This window comes from Elephas maximus, chromosome X, assembly GCF_024166365.1.
Source record: "Elephas maximus indicus isolate mEleMax1 chromosome X, mEleMax1 primary haplotype, whole genome shotgun sequence".
In the NCBI taxonomy this organism is placed as follows: Eukaryota; Metazoa; Chordata; class Mammalia; order Proboscidea; family Elephantidae; genus Elephas; species Elephas maximus.
Window position 1 is genome coordinate 6,739,599 of NC_064846.1, and position 24,790 is coordinate 6,764,388.

Genomic DNA, 24,790 nt, shown 5'->3' on the forward strand with positions numbered 1-24,790 from the left:
TGCTGAGCAGGTGACAAGCCAGACTTGCTGCTGCCTCACAAGGGTGTCAGCTGACACCATTGATGTCCTGGAAGTGGCAGTCTTTGGATCATGGGTCCCCTGAGTTTCTGGCCTGCAGCTGAGTGTCCCTAGCTCCAAAGAGGGCCCCTGAAACCAGGGCCACCCCATCTGCCAAGGGTCACACTAGCACGTCATTGTGGCTCAGGAGAGCTGGGTTGTTCCAGCCAAGGCTAGGAGCAAACAGCCTCTCACCCTCATAGACAATGACCGCTAGAAAGTGTGCTCGGAAATGGTAAAACAAATCCCACTACAGACTTCTCACTGTGCAAAGGCAAGCTCTAGGAGCGCTGTTTGGGATCATCTCTAGGGACGGGAAGGAGCTGTGCAAACGTGTGTGCTGTGTGTGCTTCACTAAGCAAATCCACTGTCCAACCGAGCACGGGGAGATGGCAGAGGACGTAGCCGCTGCGTCAGTGCAGACGTTCTCTTCATTGGGGAGGAGGTCACAACGGCTGCCCAGGCGCAGGTGACATTCAGGCCCCACCCCAGCCTTTCACGAGCTCCCCCGGGTGCTGCTCCACAGTCTTCCAGTTTCACCAGAGGGAAGAGAGAGGAGGGGGACAAGGGGGCCCCCAGATGCTAAACAGTCTTCTCCATGTATTTATTTGCATGATGCAGACATCAGTGTACCCAAATAGTGGCCCTGCCCAGACGTTTCCTGGTAGAGGACAAAGTCCTTGAGACATTGTCCAGGAGCACAAAGAGACACCTCCCCTGGAGAGCCCCACCCTCCCCACCACCCATCTGAGCGCGGCAGTCAGTCACAGGAAAGCACAGAGCAGGGCCTGCTCTCTGGTGCAGAGGCGACTGGGATTTCAAGAGGTTCAAGTATCCGAGTCACAGTGGTGAAGGCATTAGGCTTGCCCCTCGGTCCTGTCCCTCTCGGGGGTCCTGCCTCATCACCCCTCCTGCCCCGAGGGGATCAGATGCTCTGGGATGTCCACCTGGAAGACATCCTTGCCTCCTTTCCCGGGTACGGGCTGCAGCAGCCAGCGTGGGTTAGAGAGCGCCGTCAGGTACTTGTCCTTCAAATCGGTGAGCAGGGCTCGGGTTTCCAGCTGTACAGCCTCCTCCGGAGCTAGGTCTTTGGGGAACTGCACGGTTTCTCCCAAGTCAACGAGCCCTGCACACGGACAAGAGAAACACGACTGTTTCTGCCTTCCAGGTCCGAGCCTGCATGTGCGACAAACTCATTCAAAGTGACAATCACTGAGGACTGAGATGACAGCACCCCAAGGAACTCGGCGACCTGAGCCCCCCTTAGGGAGCGTCTGGACATGCCAGATGCTGCTCAGTGTGTGCCAGGGAAGGCCGAGGGAGGGCTCGAAGCTGGGAGGATGAGGGCCTGTCCTCAAGGATCCCACAAGGACTGTGCGGGGCCTGGCCAGATTCTCAGGGCAGCAGTCGGCAGGGGCCCTGGTCGCTGGGGACTCACAGGAAAGCCGATGCCTCCACAGGCCACCATCTCTCAGGTGCTGACAGTGTGGACAACTTCAGCCCCCGCGAAGTGAGGCGATTTGCCCAAGATGCTGCTGGCTGGGGGTGGAGCGGGCCTGGGACCCTAGGCCGGCAGTCGGACGCTGGGGGATCCAACCTGCCCTAAGAGCCATAATGCTTCCAGTGGTCTCTGCCAGGGACACGCACACACAAACATGCGCACACATGACAACACCTGTGGAAACGGACCTGTCCTAGCCTCTCAGATCACCGTGGGGAGCTGTGGCCCCGAGCAGGGCAAGGGCTGACCCGAGGGCGCCGACCGTCGCAGACAAGGCCCCAGCTGGCCCCCGAGGTCAGCCCCCGACCCAGTGCACGCTGCCTGCCCCTGCCCTCTGCATGTAGCTGCTCCCAGCCCCTCAGGACCCCACTCAGCAGTAAAGAGAAGGTGGAGCCTCCAGCAGCTGGGCCTGGTGTCACTTGCCTGCAATCACCCCTCGGCCGAATCGCTCCCCCTCCTGGATCAGGGCCTGGACCTGGGCCGGCGTCATTCCCAGCCTGTTCAGCAGCAGCTCCCGCCAGGTGTCGTCTTCCCAGTCCCTGTGGGCGATGTGTATGGCCAGGGTCCGGTTGCAGTGGCCGCTCAGCAGGGGACGCCAGCGCGTCTCCAGGGTCTTGACTCGATTCAAGACCAAGCCGGCATAGGGCTGCCGGAAGGAGAGGCAGGCGAACTTCATCTCCGCGAGCTTTCTGCTCCTCCTCTTAGTGTGGCTAGGGACAGAGGACGCACCGTGCGTGGACCAGAGTCACCCACCAGGCCTCTAAGCCACAGCCTGTGGGCCTGACGGCCCCGGCGTGCCCCGAAACTGCACTGTCTTTGACTGGGGAGCAGAAAGCCTTTGCTCCTTCCCTATGCACACTGGGACACTGCGTCCCCACCATGGTGGGACACATGGGAGCGTGTGGATCCAGTGACTGGTGCTCATCTGAGTTAAAGCCAGGACAGCGTGCAGTGGGTGCAGCCCAGAGGTCACCTGAGGGTACACAGGAAGGCCTGGGCCTGGGGGGGAAGGGGGACTCCAGCCCTCAGCCCTCTCTCATGCACTTGTGGGGATGCTGCAGGGCTCCCTCCCGCCCCATTACCCAGGGGGCACTGCAGGCCCCACCTGCCTGGCTCCTCCCCTGGGCTGCTCAACATTCACCCTTGGCCCTGGGACACCCTGCCACCCCCACCTCACAAAACCCCGTGGGGTTCTCCTCCTGACCCCTTGAAGCAACATCCCCTCAGTTCTTTCCCCCACCATTTCTGTCCCCTGGCAGCAGCCGGCCCTGCCCCACCCTGAGCTGTAGGGACCCCAACGCCATCAGGGACAAGCCATCCAGAGCAGGAAAGACTGGCATTAACAAGCATATGTCTTCTACCTCTGGGCCCAGAGGCTGCGTGACCACAGAGAATGGAGTTTAAAGCCCCACAGGAGCCCACAGGGTCCGAGCTACCTTCACTCCCTCCCTGAAGCAGGAAACGAGGTGCCCCTGGTCACAGGGACCCGACTTCACGCAGCCTCCCCTGGAGACTTTCTGTGTCGTCTGATGGGATCTCTCCAGCAGGACTCCCTGAGCAGCCCGCCCTTCCGCTCTCCTGGGGAGGCAGTTATGACACCCTGAGACGGTGACCTCTCCTGGAGTTAGGCGGCTGGGATACCCCCAGAGCGTCCCACACGGCCTGGGTTCTCCATCTCTCTGGTCCTTGGCTCCCTCAGGCGCACACCTCTTGTGCCATGGGTCCCCGCCTCAGGGATGGCTGTGAGGAGCCGGGGACTCCTCCAGGGATGGTGCTCAGTTGGTGCGTGGGCACTGGCAGGACCTGACACTCGCTCGCCCGACTCTTGTCCCCCTCTGGAGACTGTCCTCCTCGGGGCTCCTGTGACACCAACTGCCCTACCGCCTCCTTCTTCCACCCTGGCCTCAGTCTCCTTCAGAAGACCTCTTCCTCTGCTCGCTCCTGAGGCCTGTCTCTAAGACGCCCTCCACAGCCCTTCCTCCCTCTACACTGGGCTCAGCTTCCTTGGACAACCCTGAGCACCAACCTTCTGCTTGACTTTGCCAACCTTGCTGGAGCTACAGAGCTTTGGAATACTTGCCCCAGGAGGGTAGATGCAGGCATTTGAGGCCCAAGGAGCCAAGAGGCCGAGAAACGAGAAAACAGAAGCTAAAGAGACAGGGAACACAAGTAGCTGAGCTGCCTCAGTCTCAAAAGGTATGGCCGTGACCTTGGGGGGTTTCAAAGGGTGGAGCCATGGCCACTGGTGTTTCTAAGGGTGGAGTCGCCACTCAGATGGACTACAGGAATTGTGCACCTAAACCCAAGGGAATAGAGTTGCCGTTCCAGTGGGCCTAGAAGGCAGAGTTAAAAGCCCAGGGCCGAGGGGCCTCCACTCAGAATTCGGAGAGTGTGGCTAGTACTTAGAGTCTGGAGGGCAGGGGTATTGTATAAAATTGTCTCAGAGAACAGTGGATTATTTTCCAAGCTTTGAGAGCTAATGTAATGTTTTCTGCTGACTTGCTTGCTGCCTGTTAATGCCTTCTTCTCCTGCCAGTTCCTCCCATTTGTAATGGAAATGTCTAACTTGTGTCTGTTTTGCCATTGTACCCTTGGAAGCAGATAACTTGTGTTTTAGATTTCACAGGTGAAGAAGAATTTTTGGATTTGGAATTAAGGCTTCTGCTATGATATGATGGGATGAATACGTTTTGCATGTTGCAAGGATGTGATTTCGGGGAGGGGGGCAAAGGGTGGAATGTTATGGAGTGAATTGTGTCCCCCCAAAAATGTGTGTGTCAACTTGGTTAGGCCATGACTCCAAGCATTGTGTGGTTGTCCTCCATTTTGTGATTGTAATTTTATGTTAAGAGGATTAGGGTGCAATGGTAACATCACCCTCACTCCGGTCACTTCCCTGATCCAAGGTAGAGGCAGTGACCCAGGGGTGTGGCTTCCACCACTTTTCATCTCCCAAGAGATAAAAAGGAACGGGAAGCAACAGAGAGTTGGGGACCTCATACCACCAAGAAAGCAGCACTGTGAGCAGAGCGTGTCCTTTGGACCTGGGGTCCCTGCGCCTGAGAAGCTCCTCGAACAGGGGAGGACTGATGACAAGGGCCCACCTCCAGAGCTGACAGAGAGAGCCTTCCCGTGGAGCTGATGCCCTGAATTTGGACTTGTAACCTACTAGACTATGAAAAAATAAATTTCTCTATGTGAAAGCGACGTACTTCTGGTACTCCTGTCACGGCAGCACTAGATAACTAAGACAAGGTTCCCCTGCCATGGTTTTCACTGGATTTGCGTTATTTGCGAGGGCGGTCGGCTGCTCCCACGTGGAAGGCCGTTGCTATTTCTTGTATCAGGGCCTATACCTAGCCTGAAGGTCGCCTGGTTCCTTGGCTGACGGACCCTTGTCACCAACTGCACAGGATCCCAAGGACAACGCCCGAGAGAACGGATGGGATCCAGTCCCCTCCTGCCTTGTGCGCACAGAGTACCTGTTTTGTGGCTGAGGAGCGATGTTCCTGCACGTGTTTCAGCTCCTTCACCTGTAGAAGGACAAGGATGATGAGAAACAGCCACAGTACAAGGCAGCAATGTTGGGGAAGGGTGGTGTCATGGATTGAATTGTTTCCCCCCAAAATATGTGTCAACTGGGTTATGCTATGACCGCCAGTATTGTGTGGTTGTCCCCCATTTTGTGATTGATGTAATTTTCCTGTGTTGTAAATCCTAATCTGCACCCCTGGTTAATGAAGTAAGATTAGGCTATGTTAAAGAGGATTAGGGTGGGATAGATGTCACATCCCTGACCCAATGTAAAGGGTGTTTGCCTAGGGTGTGGCCTGCATCACGTTTTACCTTACAAGAGGCAAAAGAGAGAATGCATCAGGGAAACATGGGGGACCTCATACCACAAAGAAAGCAGCGCCGGGAGCAGAGGGCGTCCTTTGGACCTGGGGTTCCCCCTCAGAGAAACTCCTAGTCCAGGGGAAGACTGAGGACAAGGACCTTCCTCCAGAGAAAGCCTTCCCCTGGAGCTGGTGTTTCTAACCTCCTAGGCTGTGAGAGAATAAATTTCTGTTTGTTAAGGCCATCCGCTCGTGGTATTTCTCTCGAAGCAGCACTAGATGACGGTGACGGGGGCGGGGGCAGAAAGGTGTCGGCAGGGGTGGAGGTTAGAAGAAGTCTGAAGGCTGGGGCCAGGCGGTCAGGCTGATGGGAAACACAGCCTCCACCTCCCTCAGGGCATGGTCCCTCCTCCTGGCTGGGGGAGCGTACCCTGGAGGCATAGTCAGCAGCACAGACATCCTTTCCTCTGAGTGGGCCCCCCCTACCCGGAAGAGACGAGAGAAATGACCCGTGACCCCCACTGTCACAGGGACAGGAAGCAGGACCTCGGCTGCCCGGCAAGTGTTTCCACCCCTCGGCCCCCAGGTACCATCCCGCGGAGGGTGGAGCTGACAGCAGGGTCCAGGGCTGTCACTGGGGGGCGGGTCTCAGGCCTTCAGGTCCCAGGCTTGCGAGGGGGACGGGGGGAGGTCCCGCGCCAGGAAGAACGGCGCCCACAGTATTTGGTCCCCAGGGTCAAGGGCGCCCGCGCGGGCCCGCGCTTCGCGGCCTCAGGGGACAGATCGTGGAGAGAGACCGAGTTAAGGCACCACTGACGCCCCGCCTTCCAGGGGACAAGGGCCAACCGGAAGCCACGCACGCACTTACGCGGTCACGTAATGACGAAAGCACGCACACACGCACACACGCTCAGTCTCCCTGGAAGGTATCGTCAGCGTGGTCAGGAAGCGCTGCTGAGGCCGAGGCTGGCGTGGGTGGGCCAGAGGAGGGCGGTCGGAAGGAGTTGGGGAGGAGTACACGGAGCTGGGGGCGTGGCGAAGACGAAAAGGGGCGTGGCGAAGGCGTTGGGGGCGCGGCTTGGGAAGTGGAGGGGCGGGACTGGGGAGGTGGAGGGGCGGGGCTGAGTTGGCGGAGGGGCGGGGCGGGCTAAGGTGGCGGAGGGGCGTGGCTCCGGCATTAGGGGGCGGGGCTGTGGGGATAATGAGCTGTTGGGCGGGTATGGGGATGCGGAAGGGTGTAGTTCTGGGAGGAGAAGGCTCGGAGACTTGGGGACCCCCTGTGGGGAAGACGACGGGGCGGGACTGCGGGGATATCGGGGCGGAGTCTGGACGGAGCTGAGAGAGGAGGAGCAGGGCCTGAGATGTGGATCTAGCTTCGTGGAGTGTGTGGAGGCGAAGGGGCCCAGGTGGAGCGCGGGTTTTTGGGGAGCCGGAGCTATGTGTAGGGCACTGCGGAGCTTTGGAGTGAAGGATGGGCGGGACTGCGGGAGCAGTGGGCGGGGCCTGAGCCATGGGGGCGTGGCCGCGGAGGAAGAATTCTTGGGCGTGGCTCCGAGCAGAGTGGGGCGTGGCTATTGGTAGATTAACTTCGTTGTGTGGCTCTCGGATCAGCTAGGGGGCGGGGTTAGGAGAGAAGGGGGCGGGGTTACGTGGGAACGGGGGCGGGGCTTCTCTGGGGTAGGCGGTGCACCTAGACAGGCAGAAATGCAAATAGAGTAAGATGGAGGACTAGGGCGGTGCTGTGGGGAGGTGTTAGTGGATGTTGAGCTGAGGGGCGGGGCTGCAGGGAGGAGGCGTTCCTACGCTCTGCGGGGCGGGGTCACAGGAAGTGGGGTTACGGGGCTGGGCTGGGGGCCGACCTAGGCGGAAATGCGAGAGGCGGAGTCGGATGGAGCTGTGGGGCGGGGCTGGGGGCGGAGAGTGGCAGGCTGTGCGGAGGTGGGGCTTCGGGCGGTGCTTGTGACAGGCTGTGGGGTGGAGTTGCGGAAGGTTTAAGGCGAGGGGCGGGGCTGAATAAAGCCAAGGCGGGAAGGGGCTGTGGTGGAGAGGATCTGTGGGGCAGAATATCTGTGTGGCGGAATATCTGTGCGGAGGGTTGCGGGAGCATTGGGTCGGCTGTTTGGGTCGGGACTCTAAGAGCAGTGGCGCGGGGCTGCAGGAGAAGCAGGGCGTGGCTGTGAGGAGAGGAGCTCTGAGGTAGCCGCGGGGCTGAGGCAGGAGCAGGACGGAGCTGTGCGGCAGGTATGCGGGAGGGGCGGGGCGCGACTGTTGCGGTTGAGCCCTAACGTTCCTTCCGGGCGGGGCTGTAGGACGTGAATAAGGGAGCCACCAGGCAGCGCGGCCATGAGGAGGAGGAGGAGTTGTGATGTTTCTGCGGGGCAGGGGTGCTGGACGAGTGGGGCGCGGCTGTGGGGAGGAGGAGCTGTGGCACGGATGTCTGCTGAGGGAGAGCAGGGGCCGCGGTCCAGGAGGAGCTAAGGTGTTGCGGTGGGGCGGGGCTGTGGATGGTGGGGCTGCGGGCGGGGCTGTGGGCGGGGCCGCGGGGGCGGGGCTGCGGGATTGCGCTTTGGGGAGGGGCTGTGGGCGGGACCTCAGGGCGGGGCTGTAGGATGGGTCTGTGGGCGGGGCTTCAGGGAGGTACCCTGTCTAGGAGGAGCTCTGGTGTTGCTGTGGGGCGGGGCTGTGGGCGTGGCCGTGGGGCGGGTCTGCTGGTAGGTGCCTGGGGGAGGGACTGAGGGCGGGGCTGTGGCCGAGGTGTGGTGGGTCTGTGGGCGGGGCTGAGGGACGGTGCTTCGGGGAGGGGCTGTGGGCGGGGTTTTGGGGCGGGATTCCGCGAAGGCGCTGAGGGGTGTGGCTGCGAGAGGAGCAGGGCAGGATGATAGGACCAAGCTGTACTGCAGGAGTCTGTGCTCTGGTGGTTCTTTCAGGGTCAGAAGCCCAGACAGGTGGTACCCTTTTAGCCCTTACGATCTGAGCGTGCAGCTCGTGCTTGCACTCCAGGCAAAAGCCCAACGGACAGCCCCCGGGGTCCTCAGCGACCTAGCCCAGCCGCCCTTGTGGACCTAGAGGGCATCGAGGCAGGGAGAGGGATGCGAACTGGCCTGGGGTCTGGGGACCTCTAGGCTGGTCCTTCATCACAGGGCCGAGTCCCCCGGGGCCGGCTTCCTTCCTGGAAGCCACTGTCGGTGGGGTCCCCAGGAGCGTCTGCATCAAGGAGGAAAACCCGCTCTCTTTGGGTGTCCTGATGCCCCTCAGACCCGACAGGACCAGAACATTCCAACTGCCCCATCAGACCTGCTCTCCCTCCTCTGCATGTCGCTAGGGCTGCCCGGACCACTCCAGGCGCCCTGCTTTGCTCCTGCCCTCTAACCAAGCGGTCTGTCCTGGCCTCTGAGATACCTGGTGAAAACACGTGCTTCTGTCCTGCATCCCCACAGCCCCCTCCTAACGTCAGGCCTCAGCATGTTCTTACAGGTCAGGAGCTCCTACCTGGCCTGTGGCCTCCTGTCTGTCCTCCCTCAGAGCAGGCCTCCTCCCTCCTCCAGTTCAGTTCGTAAAGTCAAATCTGTCCTCACCAGTCCCCTTTTGAAACCTTGGCAAGACTTCTGTTTGAGGCCCAAACCCCTGGTAGTGTTGTTTTTTTTTTTTTTGGTAGGGGGAGGGGATGGAGGGATCCTTACAGTCTTCCCCGAGTCCCTGCTTGGCCCTGCTGTTCACAGCCTGGGTGGCTGCCTCCTCCTCCCCAGCAAACTCCAGTCCTCCTTCAAGGCCTGACTGTGGCAGCACACTCTGTGCCCCACCCCCCAAAGCATCAGGCCCTTTTGCCTCCGAGCTCTCCTAGCATGTTGTTCCTTTCTCGGTTAGCGTCCATCATCATGCAGGCCTGGAGTAGTTCTCTAAGGGCCTGTGGCTGGGGGTCACTGAGCCCCTCGAGGGTGAGGACTGTGTCTCGCTCAGTACTCTTTAAGTCGGGTGCCGGGGATAGAGTCGTTGCTTAGTAAATGCTGGCTGCCTCAACAGAGGACCCTTTGTCTTCTTTTCCAGTGAGAGGCACCTGCTCTGTCCTTGGAGCAGCTCGAGGAAACAGGAAGGCTGGGATGAGGTGAGGGGCAGAGAGGGCCTTTTTCCCGGGATGTGAGGCCTCGGGGCCGCAAGGGGCCTTAACAATCACCAGGCCCACCTCCCATAATTCCCCCTCGGGCCCCAACCCCACTAGTGTTACCAGCTTCTGCCTGGAGATCCTGAACCTCCTCATGGGGGTTTCCGGTTATGTTCTGAGGGTCCTCTGAAGGGTGGCCACTGTTGCTCCCACTCCCCCACCCTGTTGTTTGGAGAGCTAGGACTTTCCTAATGGGCTGGAGACCCACAGTAGATGGCTTTACTTGGAGGAAGCTGTGGGTGGAGTATGTGGGGGCTCCCTGTTCTAAGCCGCCCAGCTCGTCCATCTCACATGTCAGCTGAGAAGCGGGAGGACATAGCTGAATGGGGAATGTCTGAACTTGGGTCCTAGGCAGGGAGAGCCCCAGTGTGGTGGCTGCCATTGGCTGTCCTGCCAGTTGGCTGCCGCACGGGGTGGTCCCAGGGGAAGTCGCTTCATTTGTGTTGGGGAGGGGGGCATCTGGCTACTCCTGTGTCTTAGTTTCCTAGTGCTGCTGTAATAGAAATAGCACAAGTCGGGGGCTTTAAAAAATGGGAATTTATTTTCTCACAGCTCTGGAGGCTAAATTCCAAATCATGGTCACGGCCATGTCGATTCCTTCATTGTCAGTAGTCCTGGGCCTTCCTGGGTTCCATGGCTTGTAGACCATTCTCACGTGGCACCTGTGTTCCCCGATATATGTGATACTGTTGTCCATTCTGCTCTTTGTAGTCCTCAGAAGTGATTAGATTTAGGACCCCCCCCCGCCACTGCTATTGAGTTAATTCCAACTTATAGCAACGCTTTAGGACAGAGTAGAACTGTCCCATAGGGTTTCCAAGGCTGTAAATCTTTATGGAAGCCGACTGCCGTGTCTTTCTCCCGCGGAGTGGCTGGCGGGTTCTAACCGACAACCTTTTGGTTAGCAGCCAAGCATTTGAACCACTGCACCACCAGGGCTGCCTTTCAGCATAAGGAAGAAAATCCTATTTCCAAAAGGATCACATCCACAGGTACAGGGGTGAGGATTCCAACACATATTGGGGGGACAGTTCAATCCATAGCGCCCTGTGAAAATGTCCAGGTTGAAACTCTGTCTTGGTTTCAATTCCATACACACGGTGGTGTCCTCCGGGCCCCAGTCTCTTTCCTGCTGCTTGCCTATCTGCTCTTGTTACAGTCAATGCAAAGGAATACCCCCTAGTCTGAAAGGTTCTTGGAAGACATCTCCCTAGCTCTGCAGCTCATTCTGCCATGTATTGCATTCTCCAGGGACACCCTCTCTCAGAAAGCCTAGCACAGGGGGTTCTCCTGAAGTTGACGCTGAGACAGAGTTTGCTGAGTCGCTGCATACCAATGTCCCTCCTGTACATTCCATAGGCCTGGATCTCCTCAACCTGCCAGCAGACTTGAAGTTCTAACCTGAAAACTCCAACCACTAGGCTGCCACCCTGTGTCCGGGGCTGTCTGCACACTGCTTCCTCCAGGGATGGGATCCTCCTTACCAGCTGGGCAGGCGGTGAGTGAACCTGTACTAAGACCCCATCTTCCCTCCTGTGTTCTTGGACCACTCCAGAACTAACTTTCTTGGGCCGAGTGCTCCGGGAAGCCAACCCTGAGAGAGAGTTAGGAGAGCCAAAGGCTTACTGGGAGTAACATCTGTTAAAGGAAAAGGAAGGGAGCAGGCTTGGGCAGGGTGTGTCTTCTGGCCAAGATGCCAACCTGACAAAGTCTCTACCAGCCCCCCAGGGAGCAAGGGCCGCCCTGTATGGGGGCCGCCTTTGGCACGGATGGTCAGGCCCTCGTAGTACCTGGCCCACAGTAGGCTGTCCCATCTGTATTAACGGAATGAATGAGCTTATACCCAGAATGGGTGTCCAGAGGGTGTGGGCTGAGCAATGGAGGTGAAGGCCCCGGCATCTTCTCTGAGGTAGGCAGAACAGCCACTTCACCCTGTAGCCCACTTCGTGGGCGGTGCTTGACCTGTTTTGTTCATCAGACAATGCCTCGGTTCTGAAAGGGATTTGTTTCCAGGGCATTGTTACCTGGGCATCACCATGGTCTGTTATCATCAGTGAAAACCCAGCCGGAAGGGAGAGGGCACATCTGAGGACAAGAGCATCATCTTGCAAAGTGGACACCTCTGTTTCTCCTGTCATGTAAGAGGCTCTTCGAAGGTACACACTCCTCTCCGTGTCACTCACAGGGCTGGTGTTTTACAGGCAGAAATCTAAACCTCAGAGTCTAAAATGAGGCTGACTGAGGCAGGTAAGCGTGAAGAGGCAGGAACCGCTCACCCTGGGTAAGGGGCCCAGCGGAGGGGAGGCATCACAGAGGGCGACGGGCATTCGAGCTGAGTCTTGAAGGTAAAAAGGATTTCCTTAGGTGGAAGGTGAGGGAAGTGCAGGCTGAAAGGGTCAGATACCTTCAGGCAACTGAGGAAAGTTTCATGGCTGGAGGGAGGTCCTGGGAGGTGAGGCTAGGACACTCAGGGGGCTCCATTTCCTAAAGGGCACCCTAAGGAGTCTGGGCTGTGTTTTGTGGGCATCAGGCCAATGCCCAAACTTGGTTTTCATCGTGAGCATATATTTTTAAGGCAAACCGTTGGTTCTCTTCCTGAGAAAAGTTCACCGATTTCACTTGGTTGGTGAGTCAGTCATTTGTCGGGGGGTCAGGCTGTGTGTCTCCCCCAGGGGCGCATAGATGAGCAAGAGGCAGGCTCCCAGTGGCTCAGGGGCAGCCTGCTCCAGAAGAGAAGATCTTCCCAGCAGTGGGTGCCTGTCGTTGGTGACCTGGAAAGGGGGTCTTTTCCTTTGGAGGAACCTTAAGGCTGCGTCTTTTTCCTGGCTTGTGCTGAGGTTTCCAGTTTTTGCTCCTGACTTTAAAATGCACTGTGGAGAGTGGAAGGTGGGGGATGGAGGGTGTTGGGGTGAGATCCTGCCAGGACCCCACCAGAGAGGTGATTTGTCCCGTGTGGCCCCCTGACTGCCACTGACTGACCTGCGGAAAGAAGGTATGATGTGGTTTCCTCGGGAGGGCTCATGGATGGCCTGGGCTGCGGCAGCATTCAGGAAATACCTCTGGAAACGTCACCTTGGGAGGAGGACGTTGGGTGAAGGCAAGACAAGAGAAGAAGAGGCGTTTTCTCTCACTCACCTAGAATCCACACAAATGAATGCTTACAGAAAGCTGAAGAAAGAGGCCCTCTCTTTGTATAAAAAGGTATTAGCTGTTAAACCCTTACTAGGTGTATGGGTCCCCCAGATTTTCTTCCAATCTGTAGGTTGTCTTTTCATTTTGTTGATAAAGTCCTTTGATGAACCAAAGTTTTTAATTTTGATGAGGTCCTATTTATCAATTTTCTCTTTTGTTGCTCCTGATACATGCTACAACATGGATGAACCTTGAAAGCGTTATGCTGAGTGAAATAAGGCGGTCACAAAGGGACGGGTATCTTATGATCTCCCATATAGAAAATACCGAGACTAGGCCAATATATAGAGACCCGAGTTTGTTAGTGGTTACCAGGGCGGGCAGGTGGGAGGGAGGCAGGGAGGGAGACTCATGGCTTAGGGGGCACTGAGCTTCTGTTAAGAGTGATGGAAACATTTGGAAACAGATGATGGTTGGACAACATGATGAACACGGTTAAAGTCAGTGGACTGTACACGTAAAAAATGTTGAATTTTCAAATGTTTTCTTACATACGTAGTTACCAAAAGATAAAAAATGAAGAAATAAGATACAAGCTATAAATAGACCACAGTAACATGTTGGCGGAAACCCAGGTGGCATAGTGGTTAAGTGCTACGGCTGTTAACCAAGATGTCAGCAGTTCAAACCCACCAGGCGCGCCTTGGAAATTCTGTGGGGGAGTTCTACTCTGTCCTATAGGGTCGCTATGAGTGGAATCAACTGGAGGGCAGTGAGTTTGGTTTGGTTTTGGTTTTAATGTGTAGGCTGTTTTCTCATTATGCCACCTGCTGGCCAGGCCATGCAACTTCACTTTCAATTAAAGGGGGTCTACATTTTATACTGTTTTTTTGGTTTACTGGCTGCATGGGCTAATGGATAAGGCCACTAACTTCAGGTCAGAAGATTGCAGGTTTGAGTCCTGCCGTGGTCACTAGGAGGCACTAGTAATTTTGGAGCCCCGCTGGCACAGTGGTTAAGTGCTACAGCTGCTAACCAAAAGATCGGCAGTTCAAATCCACCAGCTGCTCCTTGGAAACCCTATGGGCAGTTCTATTGTGTCCGATAGGAGCACTATGAGTTGGAATCGACTCGACGGCAACAGGTTTGGTGGCCCAGTGGTGAAGAACTACAGCTACTGACCAATAGGTCTGCAGTTCAAATCCACCAGCCACTCCTTGGAAACCCTATAGGGCAGTTCTGCTGTGTCCCATAGGGTCGCTATGAGTTGGAATTGACTCGATAGCAATGGGGTTTGGTTTTTTGGTACTCAGAGGTGTAGTTAGCTAGCAGCTCCCAAGGTAGAAAGCTCCAGGCAGGGATTCTTTGAGGGGAGAAGATCAAGTGTAAAAACCAGGTGCTGAGAGTAATGTGTTGATACATTGTAAAACAGCTCTTTTCTCTTCTCCCTTCTCTAACCATTCCTGCCTTCTCCATCTTTCTGCCTGTCCCAAGCCATATTGCATAGGATGTCAGGTACAAGACAAATGGTGTTAAAACAAACACAAATTCCTAGTGCTCATTACCATGAAAACAGCAACACGCTTGGTATTTTCCCTGAGAAAGGCCTATACAGGTTGGCCCCAGGTATGGACATGGGAGCCCTTGTTTGCATCCAGTGAGTCCGAGAGGATGGAACCGTGCCCTTATTTGAGTGGGTGTGCCTCCATGATGCTCGTATACTAGACCTGTGTGTACAGCACATGGAGGAGCTGGGTGACTGTGTGTACCCATGATGTTGTGTAATAACAAGGTCCAGAGTCTGGGCCTTAAAGCTCAGCTGACTTGGGTTTAAAACTCAACCTCCTCTTCCTGTGTTGCCTTGGTAGTTAGTCTTCTCTCTGCATCTCCCTCTGCTCTCGTAAACCAGGCCGTTCAAGGCCGCTCACCTTGCAGGGTTGTTGCCAGGCCACACCGTTGCTTGTTATGTTGTCCTCTGCTGGGGCTCAGGTTCTCAATCTTTGCATGTTGGACATTGTTCCAGCAAATTTCAGAGATTTCTCACGGTATTCAAGGGACTGTGATACAATCTTGGCAAAGTCCCTTGCACCCTTTGGAGGATCTCAGTTGTGCCACCCAGAAAATGAGATGCTTGATGTAGAACAGTGGTTTTCAGCCTTTTGTGGCCTCGGAATGTGTTAGTCCAAAGAAGTCCAGCTAGAGGTTCAACCTGCTGAACAGACCAAAGCCAGGCTGCTCGGTTCAAGCATGACCTGGTCCCCGCACCCCTTCTCCTTCCCAGTCTCTTCTTGGACCATTCCTTTTAGAACACAAAGGAGGCCACACAGCATAGTTTGAAAACCAGTCATGTTTCTCAAACTTTAACATGCATTCACATCCCTCGGGGATTTTGCCAAAATGCAGATTCTGATTCAGAAGTTCTGGGGTGGAGCCTGGGAGTCTGCATTTCTAACCAGATCACAGGTGATGCCGAGGCTGTTGGTCCATGGGCAGCGTTTCGATAAGCAAGGGTCTGATCACCAAGTGCCTCTTACCTCTCACATCCTTTGATTCCGCATTCCTTACTGATAACTCTGATTGCATCCTATATTGAAAATTTATGTAGAATGAATGTTTCTATTGAGGGCTAAATCCTGAGTTACGCTGATGTGGAAACTGACCTTCTGGAATATGAAGGAGACAGCAAGTACTTGTTTTCTCTCCCAAGTTTGAGTGCACAAAGGGTCTGTAAATTTTTTTTCTAAATTTTATTTATTTTGTTGTTGTTATTGAGAATATACATAGCAAAACATATACCAATTCAACAGTTTGTACATGTATCCTTTAGTGAGGTTGATTACATTTTTCGAGTTGTACAACCATTCTCACCCTCCTTCTCTGAGTTGTTCCTCCCCCATTGACGTAAACTCACTGACCCCACAGGTTCCCATCCAATCTTTCAAGTTGCTGTTGTCAATCTGGTCCCAAATACATGATTCTCAAAAGACCATAATGCTCAAGGCAGGCAGTATTTACTAGTTCAGCTAAACTCTTGTTCAGTTTTAAGATGACTTCAGGGACTGTAAATATTTTGTAAAGAGCACAATTTGGGTTATGAAGCTGTGGAGTTATCCATGTAATTAGGGTGAGCTGCACTTTGCTTCCAGGAGAATCCAGATCCAGAGAAGTTCTATTTATGAGAGCTCCTGAACACTTTACACAGGGAGCCGGTGGCAGAGACAGGTTGTGATCTGCTTTCAGAGCCTGCCCAGTGCCTGCCTCTGAGATGTAAGTCTAAGCGAAGCCCTGGAATCACTGGCAGGTGTTTGTGCGTCTACTGTCAACACACCTTCTTGATAACCGCAATGATGCGGTATTTAGAAAGAAGCCTCCACAAACCCAGTGTCAGATCAAGAGGTGCAAGGCTGGAGGGTACATTGTGATATGGTTGTGCCTTCCAGCACTTGGTGCCAGGGGTCTGTTGCTAGTAGGGGCCTTTTTTTTTCTAGGGGACATAGGGGAAATGTGTTGGGCAGAGTTTCTTGCCCTTCCCATATAGCTAATGTTCCTCTCCCCAAGGTCTGCACTTCAACGAGTCTGGTCTTGAGCTCTTCCTGATCTTTGCTGCAAGCATCCAGTGGGGTTCATGGAGAAAGAGATGGAAAGAGAGTGCAGACCCTCCCAGTTTCGAAGGCCCCCAGGGGGTTCACCGTTCCCTGCCATCCCACACTCTCCCTGCACCAGTTCGTCAGTAGTTCTAACTGAACTCTTCTTACTGGGTTTTGGTAAGTTTACCAAGCTACTTAGTGCTCACATCTCCTCTGATCCTGCAGGGACTGTATCTCCTCTGATTTGGGGCAAAATTATTTGCACTGCAACCTCAGTTATCTGATCTGTTAAAAAAAATTCATGAATTTGAAGTTAGTCTGGCTGTTTTTGTTTTGTTTTGGGGATCGGAATGATGCGTCTTCTGTCTTACTGCATCCCAGAGTAGAAGCTAGTTTTGAAATTTCCGAGAACTCTGACTACTGGAGCCCTTCATACCTCTTGCAGTCACTCACACATTGGAATGTGTAGAACTCCTCCTTCTTGCAACTGCTGCTCTCAAAATGCTCTGCCTTGCTTTGCAGTAAGTACATGTTGCCGATGTTGTCTGATTAGGGTCCGTGCCCTGGAGCAGTCGAGCCAATGAAACGTACTCCAAGTCAGAAAGAGAGTGAAAGTTTGCTAGGAGGTGACACCAACGGCTGGCCCAACAGCAACCTTAGCTGTCTTCATGGAGTCCCAAAAGGCAGTTTTACATTAGAGCTTATGTATCGTCATTGCAAGGGTTACACACTGTCGTTAGGCATGTAGCGCACAGGTGGCCTGATGGGTTATACATTACAAGACAATTATAAGAGACTTCTTATCGGACTAAAGAGATACATACCAGATGTCTCCTTATCAGACTGTAGATATGCATACTGGACATCTGGATTCTAATCTTTATTTCGGGGGTCATAAGTCACAGGTGGCCTGGTGGAACAAAACAAAGTCATTAACAAAAGTATGCAGAAAGAAGACAGGCCAAAAAACCAAAAAACCTTACAAGTTATTTAGAGTATTCATCATGACGTTAGTTACGTCAAGCTCTCAATTGCCTGTTTGAAAAGGAGAAAAAACATGTGAAGTATTAGGGTCACATATTCCCCCCCACCCTTTTGAAGTTTGGGTGGCTGTATACACCTATCCCAATTTTCAACATAGTCCCTTAGATCAAGGAAATTTCAAGCAAAAGCATTGGGTCTTTTGCCTGTGATGGGTTTGAGCCATCCATTGGATGGTCCGAATCCGGACAGAGAATGCCATCCCACATATAGGCATGAATTGGAGACAGTAACAGATTAACTTTAGGCTTTGTCAAATATCAGCTGCTCCTAAGTAGATGAATTTACATCTGGATTCCCAATTCTGATCCATTGGTCTATGTATCTGTTATTTTACCAGTACCAGGCTGTTTTGACTATCATAGTGGTATAATAGTTTCCAAAATCAGGTAGTGTGAGGCCTCCCACTTTGTTCTTCTTTTTCAGTAATGCTTTACTTATCCAGGGGCTCTACCCTTTCCATATGAAGTTGGTGACTTGTTTCTCCATCTCGTTAAAAAATGCCACTGAAATTTGGATTGGGGTTGCGTTGTATCTGTAGATGGCTTTTGGTAGAATAGACATTATCACAGTGTTGAGTCTTCCTATCTCTGAGCAAAGTATGTTTTTCCACTTATGTAGGTCTCTTTTGGTTTCTTACAGTAGTGTCTTGTATTTTTCTTTCTTTTTTTTAATGGTTTTGTGTTTGCTTTTGAAAGTGATATCTTTATGATCATTTTTTTAAGATCAATTTTTTTAAAATTTTTTCTTGTGCTTTAAGTGAAAGTTTACAAATCAAGTCAGTCTCTCACATAAAAACTTACATACACCTTGCTACATACTCCCAATTACTCTCCCCACAATGAGACAGCCCACTCCCTCCTTCCACTCTCTCTTTTCGTGTCCATTTTGCCAGCTTCTAAGCCCCGCTACCCTCCCATCTCCCCTCCAGGCAGGAGGTGCCAACAGTCTCAAGTGTCCACCTGATCTAAGTAGCTCACTCCTCACCAGCATCCCTCTCCTACCCATTGTCCAGTCCAATCCTTGTTCGACGACCTGGCTTCTGGAATGGTTCCTGTCCTGGGCCAACAGATGGTCTGGGGGCCATGACCACTGGGGTCCTTCTAGTCTCAGTCAGACCATTAAGTCTGGTCTTTTTAGGAGAATTTGGGGTCTGCATCCCACTGTTCCCCTGCTCCCTCAGGGGTCCTCCACTGTGTTCCCTGTCAGGGCAGTCATCAGTTGTGGCTGGGCACCATCTAGATCTTCTGGTCTCAGGATAATGTAGTCTTTGGTTCATGTAGCCCTTTCTGTCTCTTGAGCTTTTTATTACTTTGTGTCCTTGGTGTTCTCCATTCTCCTTTGATCCAGGTGGGTTGAGACTCATTGATGCATATTAGATGGCCGCTTGCTAGCATTTAAGACCCCAGAAGCCACTCTTCAAAGTGGAATGCAGAATGTTTTCTTAATAGATTTTATTATGCCAATTGACTTGGATGTCCCCTGAAACCATGGTCCCCAAATCCCTGCCCCTGGCTCACTAACCTTCGAAGCATTCAGTTTATTCAGGAAACTTCTTTCTTTTGGTTTAATCCAGTTGTACTGAACTCCCACGTATTGAGTGTTGTCCTTCCCTTTACCTAAAGTAGGTCTTATCTACTATCTAATTAGTAAATAGCCCTCTCCCACCCTCCCTCCCTCCCCGCTCTCGTAACCACAAAAAATATGTTCTTCTCAGTTTAAACTGTTTCTCAAGATCTTATAATAATGGTACTATACAATATTTGTCCTTTTGCAACTGACTGATTTCACTCAGCATAACGTCTTCCAGGTTCCTCCATGTTATGAAATGTTTCACAGATTCCTCACTGTTCTTTATCGATGCGTAGTATTCCATTGTGTGAATATACCATTATTTATTTATCCATTCATCTGTTGATGGGCACCTTGATTGCTTCCATCTTTTTGCTATTGTAAACAGTGCTGCGATAAACATGGGTGTGCATATATCTGTTCGTGTAAAGGCTCTTATTTTTCTAGGACATATTCCAAGGAGTGGGATTGCTGGGTCATATGGTAGTTCTATTTCTAGCTTTTTAAGGAAGCGCCAAATCTAGCTTTTTAAGGAAGCGCCAAATCGATTTGCAAAGTGATTGTACCATTTTACATACCCACCAGCAGTGTATAAGTGTTCCAATCTCTCCGCAGCCTCTCCAACATTTATTATTTTGTGTTTTTTGGATTAATGCCAGCCTTGTTGGAGTGAGATGGAATCTCATCGTAGTTTTAATTGGCATTTCTCTAATGGCTAATGATCAAGAGCATTTTCTCATGTATCTGTCAGCTGCCTGAATATCTTCTTTAGTGAAGTGCGTGTTCATATCCTTTGCCCACTTCTTGATTGGGTTGTTTGTCTTTTTGTGGTTGAGTTTTGACAGAATCATATAGATTTTAGAGATCAGGCACTGGTCGGAGATGTCATAGCTGAAAATTCTTTCCCAGTCTGTAGGTGGTCTTTTTACTCTTTTGGTGAAGTCTTTAGAGGAGCATAGGTGTTTGATTTTTATTAGCTCCCAGTTATCTGGTTTCTCTTCGTCATTTTTAGTAATGTTTTGTATTCGGTTTATGCCATGTATTAGGGCTACTAATGTTGTCCCTATTTTTTCTTCCTGGATCTTTATCGTTTTAGACTTTATGTTTAGGTCTTTGATCCACTTGGAGTTAGTTTTTGTGCATGGTGTGAGGTATGGGTCCTGTTTCATTTTTTTTGCAGAAGGCTATCCAGTTATGCCAGCACCATTTCTTAAAAAGACTATCATTCCCCAATTAACTGACACTGGGCCTTTGTCAAATATCAGCTGCTCATATGTGGATGGATTTATTTCTGGATTCTCAATTCTATTCCCCTGGTCTATGTGTCTGTTGTCCTACCACTAACAGGCTGTTTTAACTACTATGGTGATATAAAAAAAAAAAAAAAATAGGTTCTAAAATCAGGAAGAGTGAGGCCTCACACTTTGTTCTTTTTCAGTAATGCTTTACTTATCTGGAGGTTCTTTCCCTTGCACATGAAGTTGGTGATTTGTTTCTCCATCTCATGAAAAAATGTCACTGGAATTTAGATCGGAATTGTGTTGTATATATAGATGGCTTTTGGTAGAATAGACATTTTTACAATGTTAAGTCTTCCTATCCATGAACAAGGTATGTTTTTCCACTTATGTAGGTCCCTTTTGGTTTCTTGCAGTAGTACCTTGTAGTTTTCTTTGTATAGGTCTTTTACATCTCTGGTTAGATTTATTCCTAAATGTTTTATCTTCATCGGAGCTACTGTGAGTGGCACTGATTTGGTGATTTCCTCGTTGATGTTCTTTTTGTTGGTGTAGAGGAATCCAACAGATTTTTGTATGTTTATCTTGTATCCTGATACTCAGCTGAACTCTTCTATTAGTTTCAGTATCTTTTTTGAGGACTGTTTAGGGTTTTCTGTGTATAAGTTCATGTCATCTGCAAACAGAGATACTTTTACTTCTTCCTTACCAATCTGGATGCCCTTTATTTCTTTATCCAGCCTAATTGCTCTGGCTAGGACCTCTAGCACAATGTTGAATAAGAGTGGTGATAAGGGACATCCTTGTCTGGTTCCCGTTCTCAAGGGGAATGTTTTTAGAATCTCTCCATTAAGGATGATATTGGCTGTTGGCTTTGTATAAATGCCCTTTATTATGTTGAGGAAGTTTCCTTGTATTCCTGTTTTGCTGAGAGTTTTTATCATGAATGGGTATTGGACTTTGTCAAATGCCTTTTCTGTATCAATTGATATAATCATGTGGTTCTTGTCTTTTGTTTTATTTATGTGGTGGATTACATGAATTGTTTTTCTAATATTGAACCATCCTTGCATACCTGGTATAAATCCCACTTGGTTGTGGTGGATTTTTTTTTTGATATGTTGTTGAATTGTATCGGCTAGAATTCTGTTGAGGATTTTTGCATCTATGTTCATGAGGGATATAGGTGTGTAATTTTCTTTTTGTGTGTTGTCCTTAGCTGGTTTTGGTATTAGGGATATGCTGGCTTCATCGAATGAGTTAGGGGGTATTCCATCATTTTCTACGCTCTGAAATACCTTTAGTGGTAGTGGTGTTAAGCCTTTTCTGAATGTTTGGTAGAACTCTGTAGTGAAGCTTTCTGGGCAAGGGCTTTTTTTGTTGTTGTTGGGAGTATTTTAATTACCATTTCAATCCCTTCCTTTGTTACATGTTCATTTAGTTGTTCTATTTCTGTTTGTGTTAGTTTAGGTAGGTAGCGTGTTTCTAGGAATTCACTCATTTCTTCTAGGTTTTCAAATTTGTTACAGTACAGTTTTTCATAGTAATCTGATATGATTCTTCTAATATCAGTTGGGTCCAATGTGATATGGCCTATCTCATTTCTTATTTGGGTTATTTGTTTCCTCTCCTGTATTTCTTTAGTCAGTCTGGCCAATGGTTTATCAGTTTTGTTGATTTTTTCAAAGAACCAGCTTTTGGCCTTGTTAACTCTTTCAATTGTTTTTCTGTTCTCTAATTCATTTAGTTCTACTCTAATTTTTACTATTTGCTTTCTTCTGGTGCCTGACGGTTTCTTTTGTTGCTCTCTTTCTATTTGTTTAAGTTGTAAGGACAGTTCTTTGATTTTGGCTGTTTCTTCTTTTTGTATGTTTGCATTTATTGATATAAATTGACCTCTGAGCACGGCTTTAGCTGTGTCCCAAAGGTTCTGATAGGAAGTGTTCTCAGTCTCATTGCATTCTATGAATTTCTTTGTTCCCTCCTTAATGTCTTCTATAACCCAGTCTTTTTTGAGCAGGGTATTGTTCATTTTCCAAGTATTGGATTTCTTTTCCCTGGTTTTTCTGTTATTGATTTCTGCTTTTATGGCCTTATGGTCTGAGAAGATGCTTTGTAATATTTCGATGTTTTGGATTCTGTCAGGGCTTTCTTTCTGACCTAAAATGTGGTCTATTCTAGAGAATGTTTCATGTGCACTAGAAAAGAAAGTATACTTTGCAGCTGTTGGGTGCGATGTTCTGTATAAGTCTATGAACTCGAGTTGGTTGATTGTGGCAATTAGATGTTCTGTGTCTTTATTGAGCTTCTTAGTGGATGTCTTGTCCTTCACCGAAAGTGGTGTGTTGACATCTCCTACTATAATTGTGGAGGTGTCTATCTGACTTTTTAGTTGTTTTATGTATCTTGCAGCCCTGTCATTGGTCGCATAAATATTTAATATGGTTATACCTTCCTAGTAAATTCTCCCATTAATCATTATGTAGTATCCTTCTGTTTTCTTTGTGGTGGATTTAACTTTAAAGTCTGTTTTGTCAAAATTAATATTACCACTCCTGCTCTTTTTTGATTGTTGTTTGCTTCATATATTTTTTTCCATCCTTTGAGTTTTAGTTTGTTTGTGTCTCTAAGTCTAAGATGTGGCTCTTGTAGGCAGCATATAGACGGATCGTGTTTTTTAATCCATTCTGCCACTCTCTGTCTCTTTTCTGGTGCCTTTAGTGTAATTATAGATAAGTATGAATTTAGTGCTGTCATTTTGATGCCTTTTTTTGTGTGTTGTTGACAATTTCATTTTTCCACTTACTTTTTTGTGCTGAGAAGTTTTTGTTTGTAAATTGCGTGTTCCTCATTTTCATAGTAGTTGAATTTATTTTTGCTGAGTCGTTATGTTTATCTTGGTTTTTATTTTGAAGTATGGAATTGTTAGACCTCTTTGTGGTTACGTTAATATTTACCCCTATTTTTCTAAGTAGATACCTAACTCGTATCGTCCTATATCACCTTGGTTTCCTCTCCATATGGAAGATCTATGCTTCCTGTATTTAGTCTCTCTTTTTTGATTATTGTAATGTTTTACATAATGACATTCACGATTCCCTGTTTTGAGCATTTTTAAAAAATTAGTCTTATTTTGTTTTTGTGATTTCCCAATCTGAGTTGATATCAGGTTGTTCTATTTTGTGACCTTGTGTTGTGTTGGTATCTGATATTATTAATTTTCTGACCAAAGAATTTCCTTTAGTAATTCTTGTAGCTTTGGTTTGGTTTTTATAAATTCTCTAAGCTTATGGTTATCTGTAAATGTCTTAATTTCACCTTCATATTTGAGAGAGAGTTTTGCAGGATATATGATTCTTGGCTGGCAGTTTTTCTCCTTCAGAGCTCTATATATATCATCCCATTGCCTTCTTGTCTGCATGGTTTCTGCTGAGTACTCTGAACTTATTCTTATTGATTCTCCTTTGTAGGTGACTTTTCATTTATCCCCGGCTGCTTTTAAAATTTTCTCTTTATCTTTGGTTTTGGCAAGTTTGATGATAATATGTCTTGGTGATTTTCTTTTGGGATCTATCTTGTATGGGGTTCGATGAGCATCTTGGATAGATATCCTTTCATCTTTCACAATGCTAGAGAAGTTTTCTGCCAATAGATCTTCAACTATTCTCTCTGTATTTTCTGTTATCCCTCCCTGTTCTGGGACTCCAATCACACGCAAGTTATTCTTTTGATAGAGTCCAACATGATTCTTAAGGTTTCTTAATTTTTTTTAATTCTTTTATCTGATTTTTCTTCAACTATGTTGATGTCAATTGCTTTATCCTCCAACTGCTGCACTCTGCATTCGGATTCCTCGATTCTGCTCCTCTGACTTCCTATTCAGTTGTCTAATTCTATAATTTTATTGTTAGTCTTTCGAATTTCTGAATGCTGTCTCTCTATGGATTCTTGCAGCTTATTAATTTTTTCACTTTGTTCTTGAATAATCTGTTTGATTCCTTCTACTCCTTTATCAGTGTGTTCCTTGGCTTTTTCTGTGGATTGCCTTATTTCATTTCTTTGGTCATCCCTGATGTCTTGAAATATTGTGTATATTAGATTTTTGTATTCTACTTTTGGCAATTCCAGGAATGTATCTTCATTTGGCAAAGATTTTGATTCTTTGATTTGGGGGTTTGTAGAAGCAATCATGGTCTGCTTCTTTATGTGATTTGATATCGACTACTGTCTCCGCTGCTAACCAAGAGGTAGATGGTTCAAATCTGCCAGGCGCTCCTTGGAAACTCTATGGGGCAGTTCTACTCTGTCTTATAGGGTCGCTATGAGTCGGAATCGACTCGATGGCAGTGGGTTTTTTTGGTTTTTGGTGCTGTCTCCGAGCCATTTATAATTTATTGTAATGATTTATTTTATATTTGCTTCCTGAGTCTTTTCTTCTTGTTTTGTTTTGTTTCAGTACACCTAGATGGGCTACTAGAGTGCTCTAACTTAATTGTTGGAGCCTTTGAATCCCTTATGTCCTGTTATCAGCTGGTTTGAGCTGTTACCCAGTATATAAGCCTATGAGTCCATTCACTGTTCTTGAATAGAATCAGCTCAGGTGTCCTGATAGTGGGTCACCTAGTGTGTGGTGTAGGCTTTCCCCTCCTATCTTAGAGGAGTTGTGG

At 49.7% G+C, this 24,790-nt stretch overlaps 3 protein-coding genes across 38 annotated transcripts in view; 1 reads left to right on the forward strand and 2 right to left on the reverse strand.

Annotated features, from left to right (window-relative positions):
- The window catches only part of LOC126069575 (protein EOLA1-like), a 117,963-nt gene that overhangs the window by 51,258 nt on the left and 41,915 nt on the right, over window positions 1–24,790 (reverse strand). For 2 of the 19 annotated variants that reach the window (XM_049873090.1, XM_049873093.1), the window contains exon 1: window positions 6,263–6,349. The exons of 9 other annotated variants lie outside the window; for them this stretch is intronic. The gene's annotated coding sequence lies outside the window, so the exon portion shown is untranslated. Of the gene's footprint in view, window positions 1–4,914; window positions 4,998–5,040; window positions 5,092–5,940; window positions 6,073–6,262; window positions 6,350–24,790 lie in introns of those variants that run through there. 8 more of the 19 variants (XM_049873076.1, XM_049873083.1, XM_049873077.1 and 5 more) reach the window with 6 other exon arrangements.
- Window positions 1–24,790, forward strand: part of LOC126069572 (heat shock transcription factor, X-linked member 3-like) — a 187,885-nt gene that overhangs the window by 44,910 nt on the left and 118,185 nt on the right. For 5 of the 13 annotated variants that reach the window (XR_007515943.1, XR_007515968.1, XR_007515953.1 and 2 more), the window contains exon 1: window positions 7,432–7,635. The exons of 1 other annotated variant lie outside the window; for it this stretch is intronic. The gene's annotated coding sequence lies outside the window, so the exon portion shown is untranslated. Of the gene's footprint in view, window positions 1–6,291; window positions 6,321–6,709; window positions 6,801–7,431; window positions 7,636–9,438; window positions 9,497–10,458; window positions 10,546–10,912; window positions 11,052–11,566; window positions 11,710–16,469; window positions 16,794–24,790 lie in introns of those variants that run through there. 7 more of the 13 variants (XR_007515945.1, XR_007515942.1, XR_007515967.1 and 4 more) reach the window with 5 other exon arrangements.
- Window positions 533–24,790, reverse strand: part of LOC126069576 (protein EOLA1-like) — a 65,847-nt gene continuing 41,589 nt past the window's right edge. The window contains exons 1-4 of one of the 6 annotated variants that reach the window (XM_049873101.1): window positions 5,941–5,980; window positions 5,041–5,091; window positions 1,982–2,268; window positions 537–1,183 (exon numbers count right to left, since the gene is read on the reverse strand). In XM_049873101.1, the coding sequence (XP_049729058.1) occupies window positions 960–1,183; window positions 1,982–2,234 (477 nt within the window). In that variant the 5' untranslated portion in view covers window positions 2,235–2,268; window positions 5,041–5,091; window positions 5,941–5,980 and the 3' untranslated portion in view covers window positions 537–959. The other 5 variants (XM_049873099.1, XM_049873103.1, XM_049873102.1 and 2 more) reach the window with 5 other exon arrangements.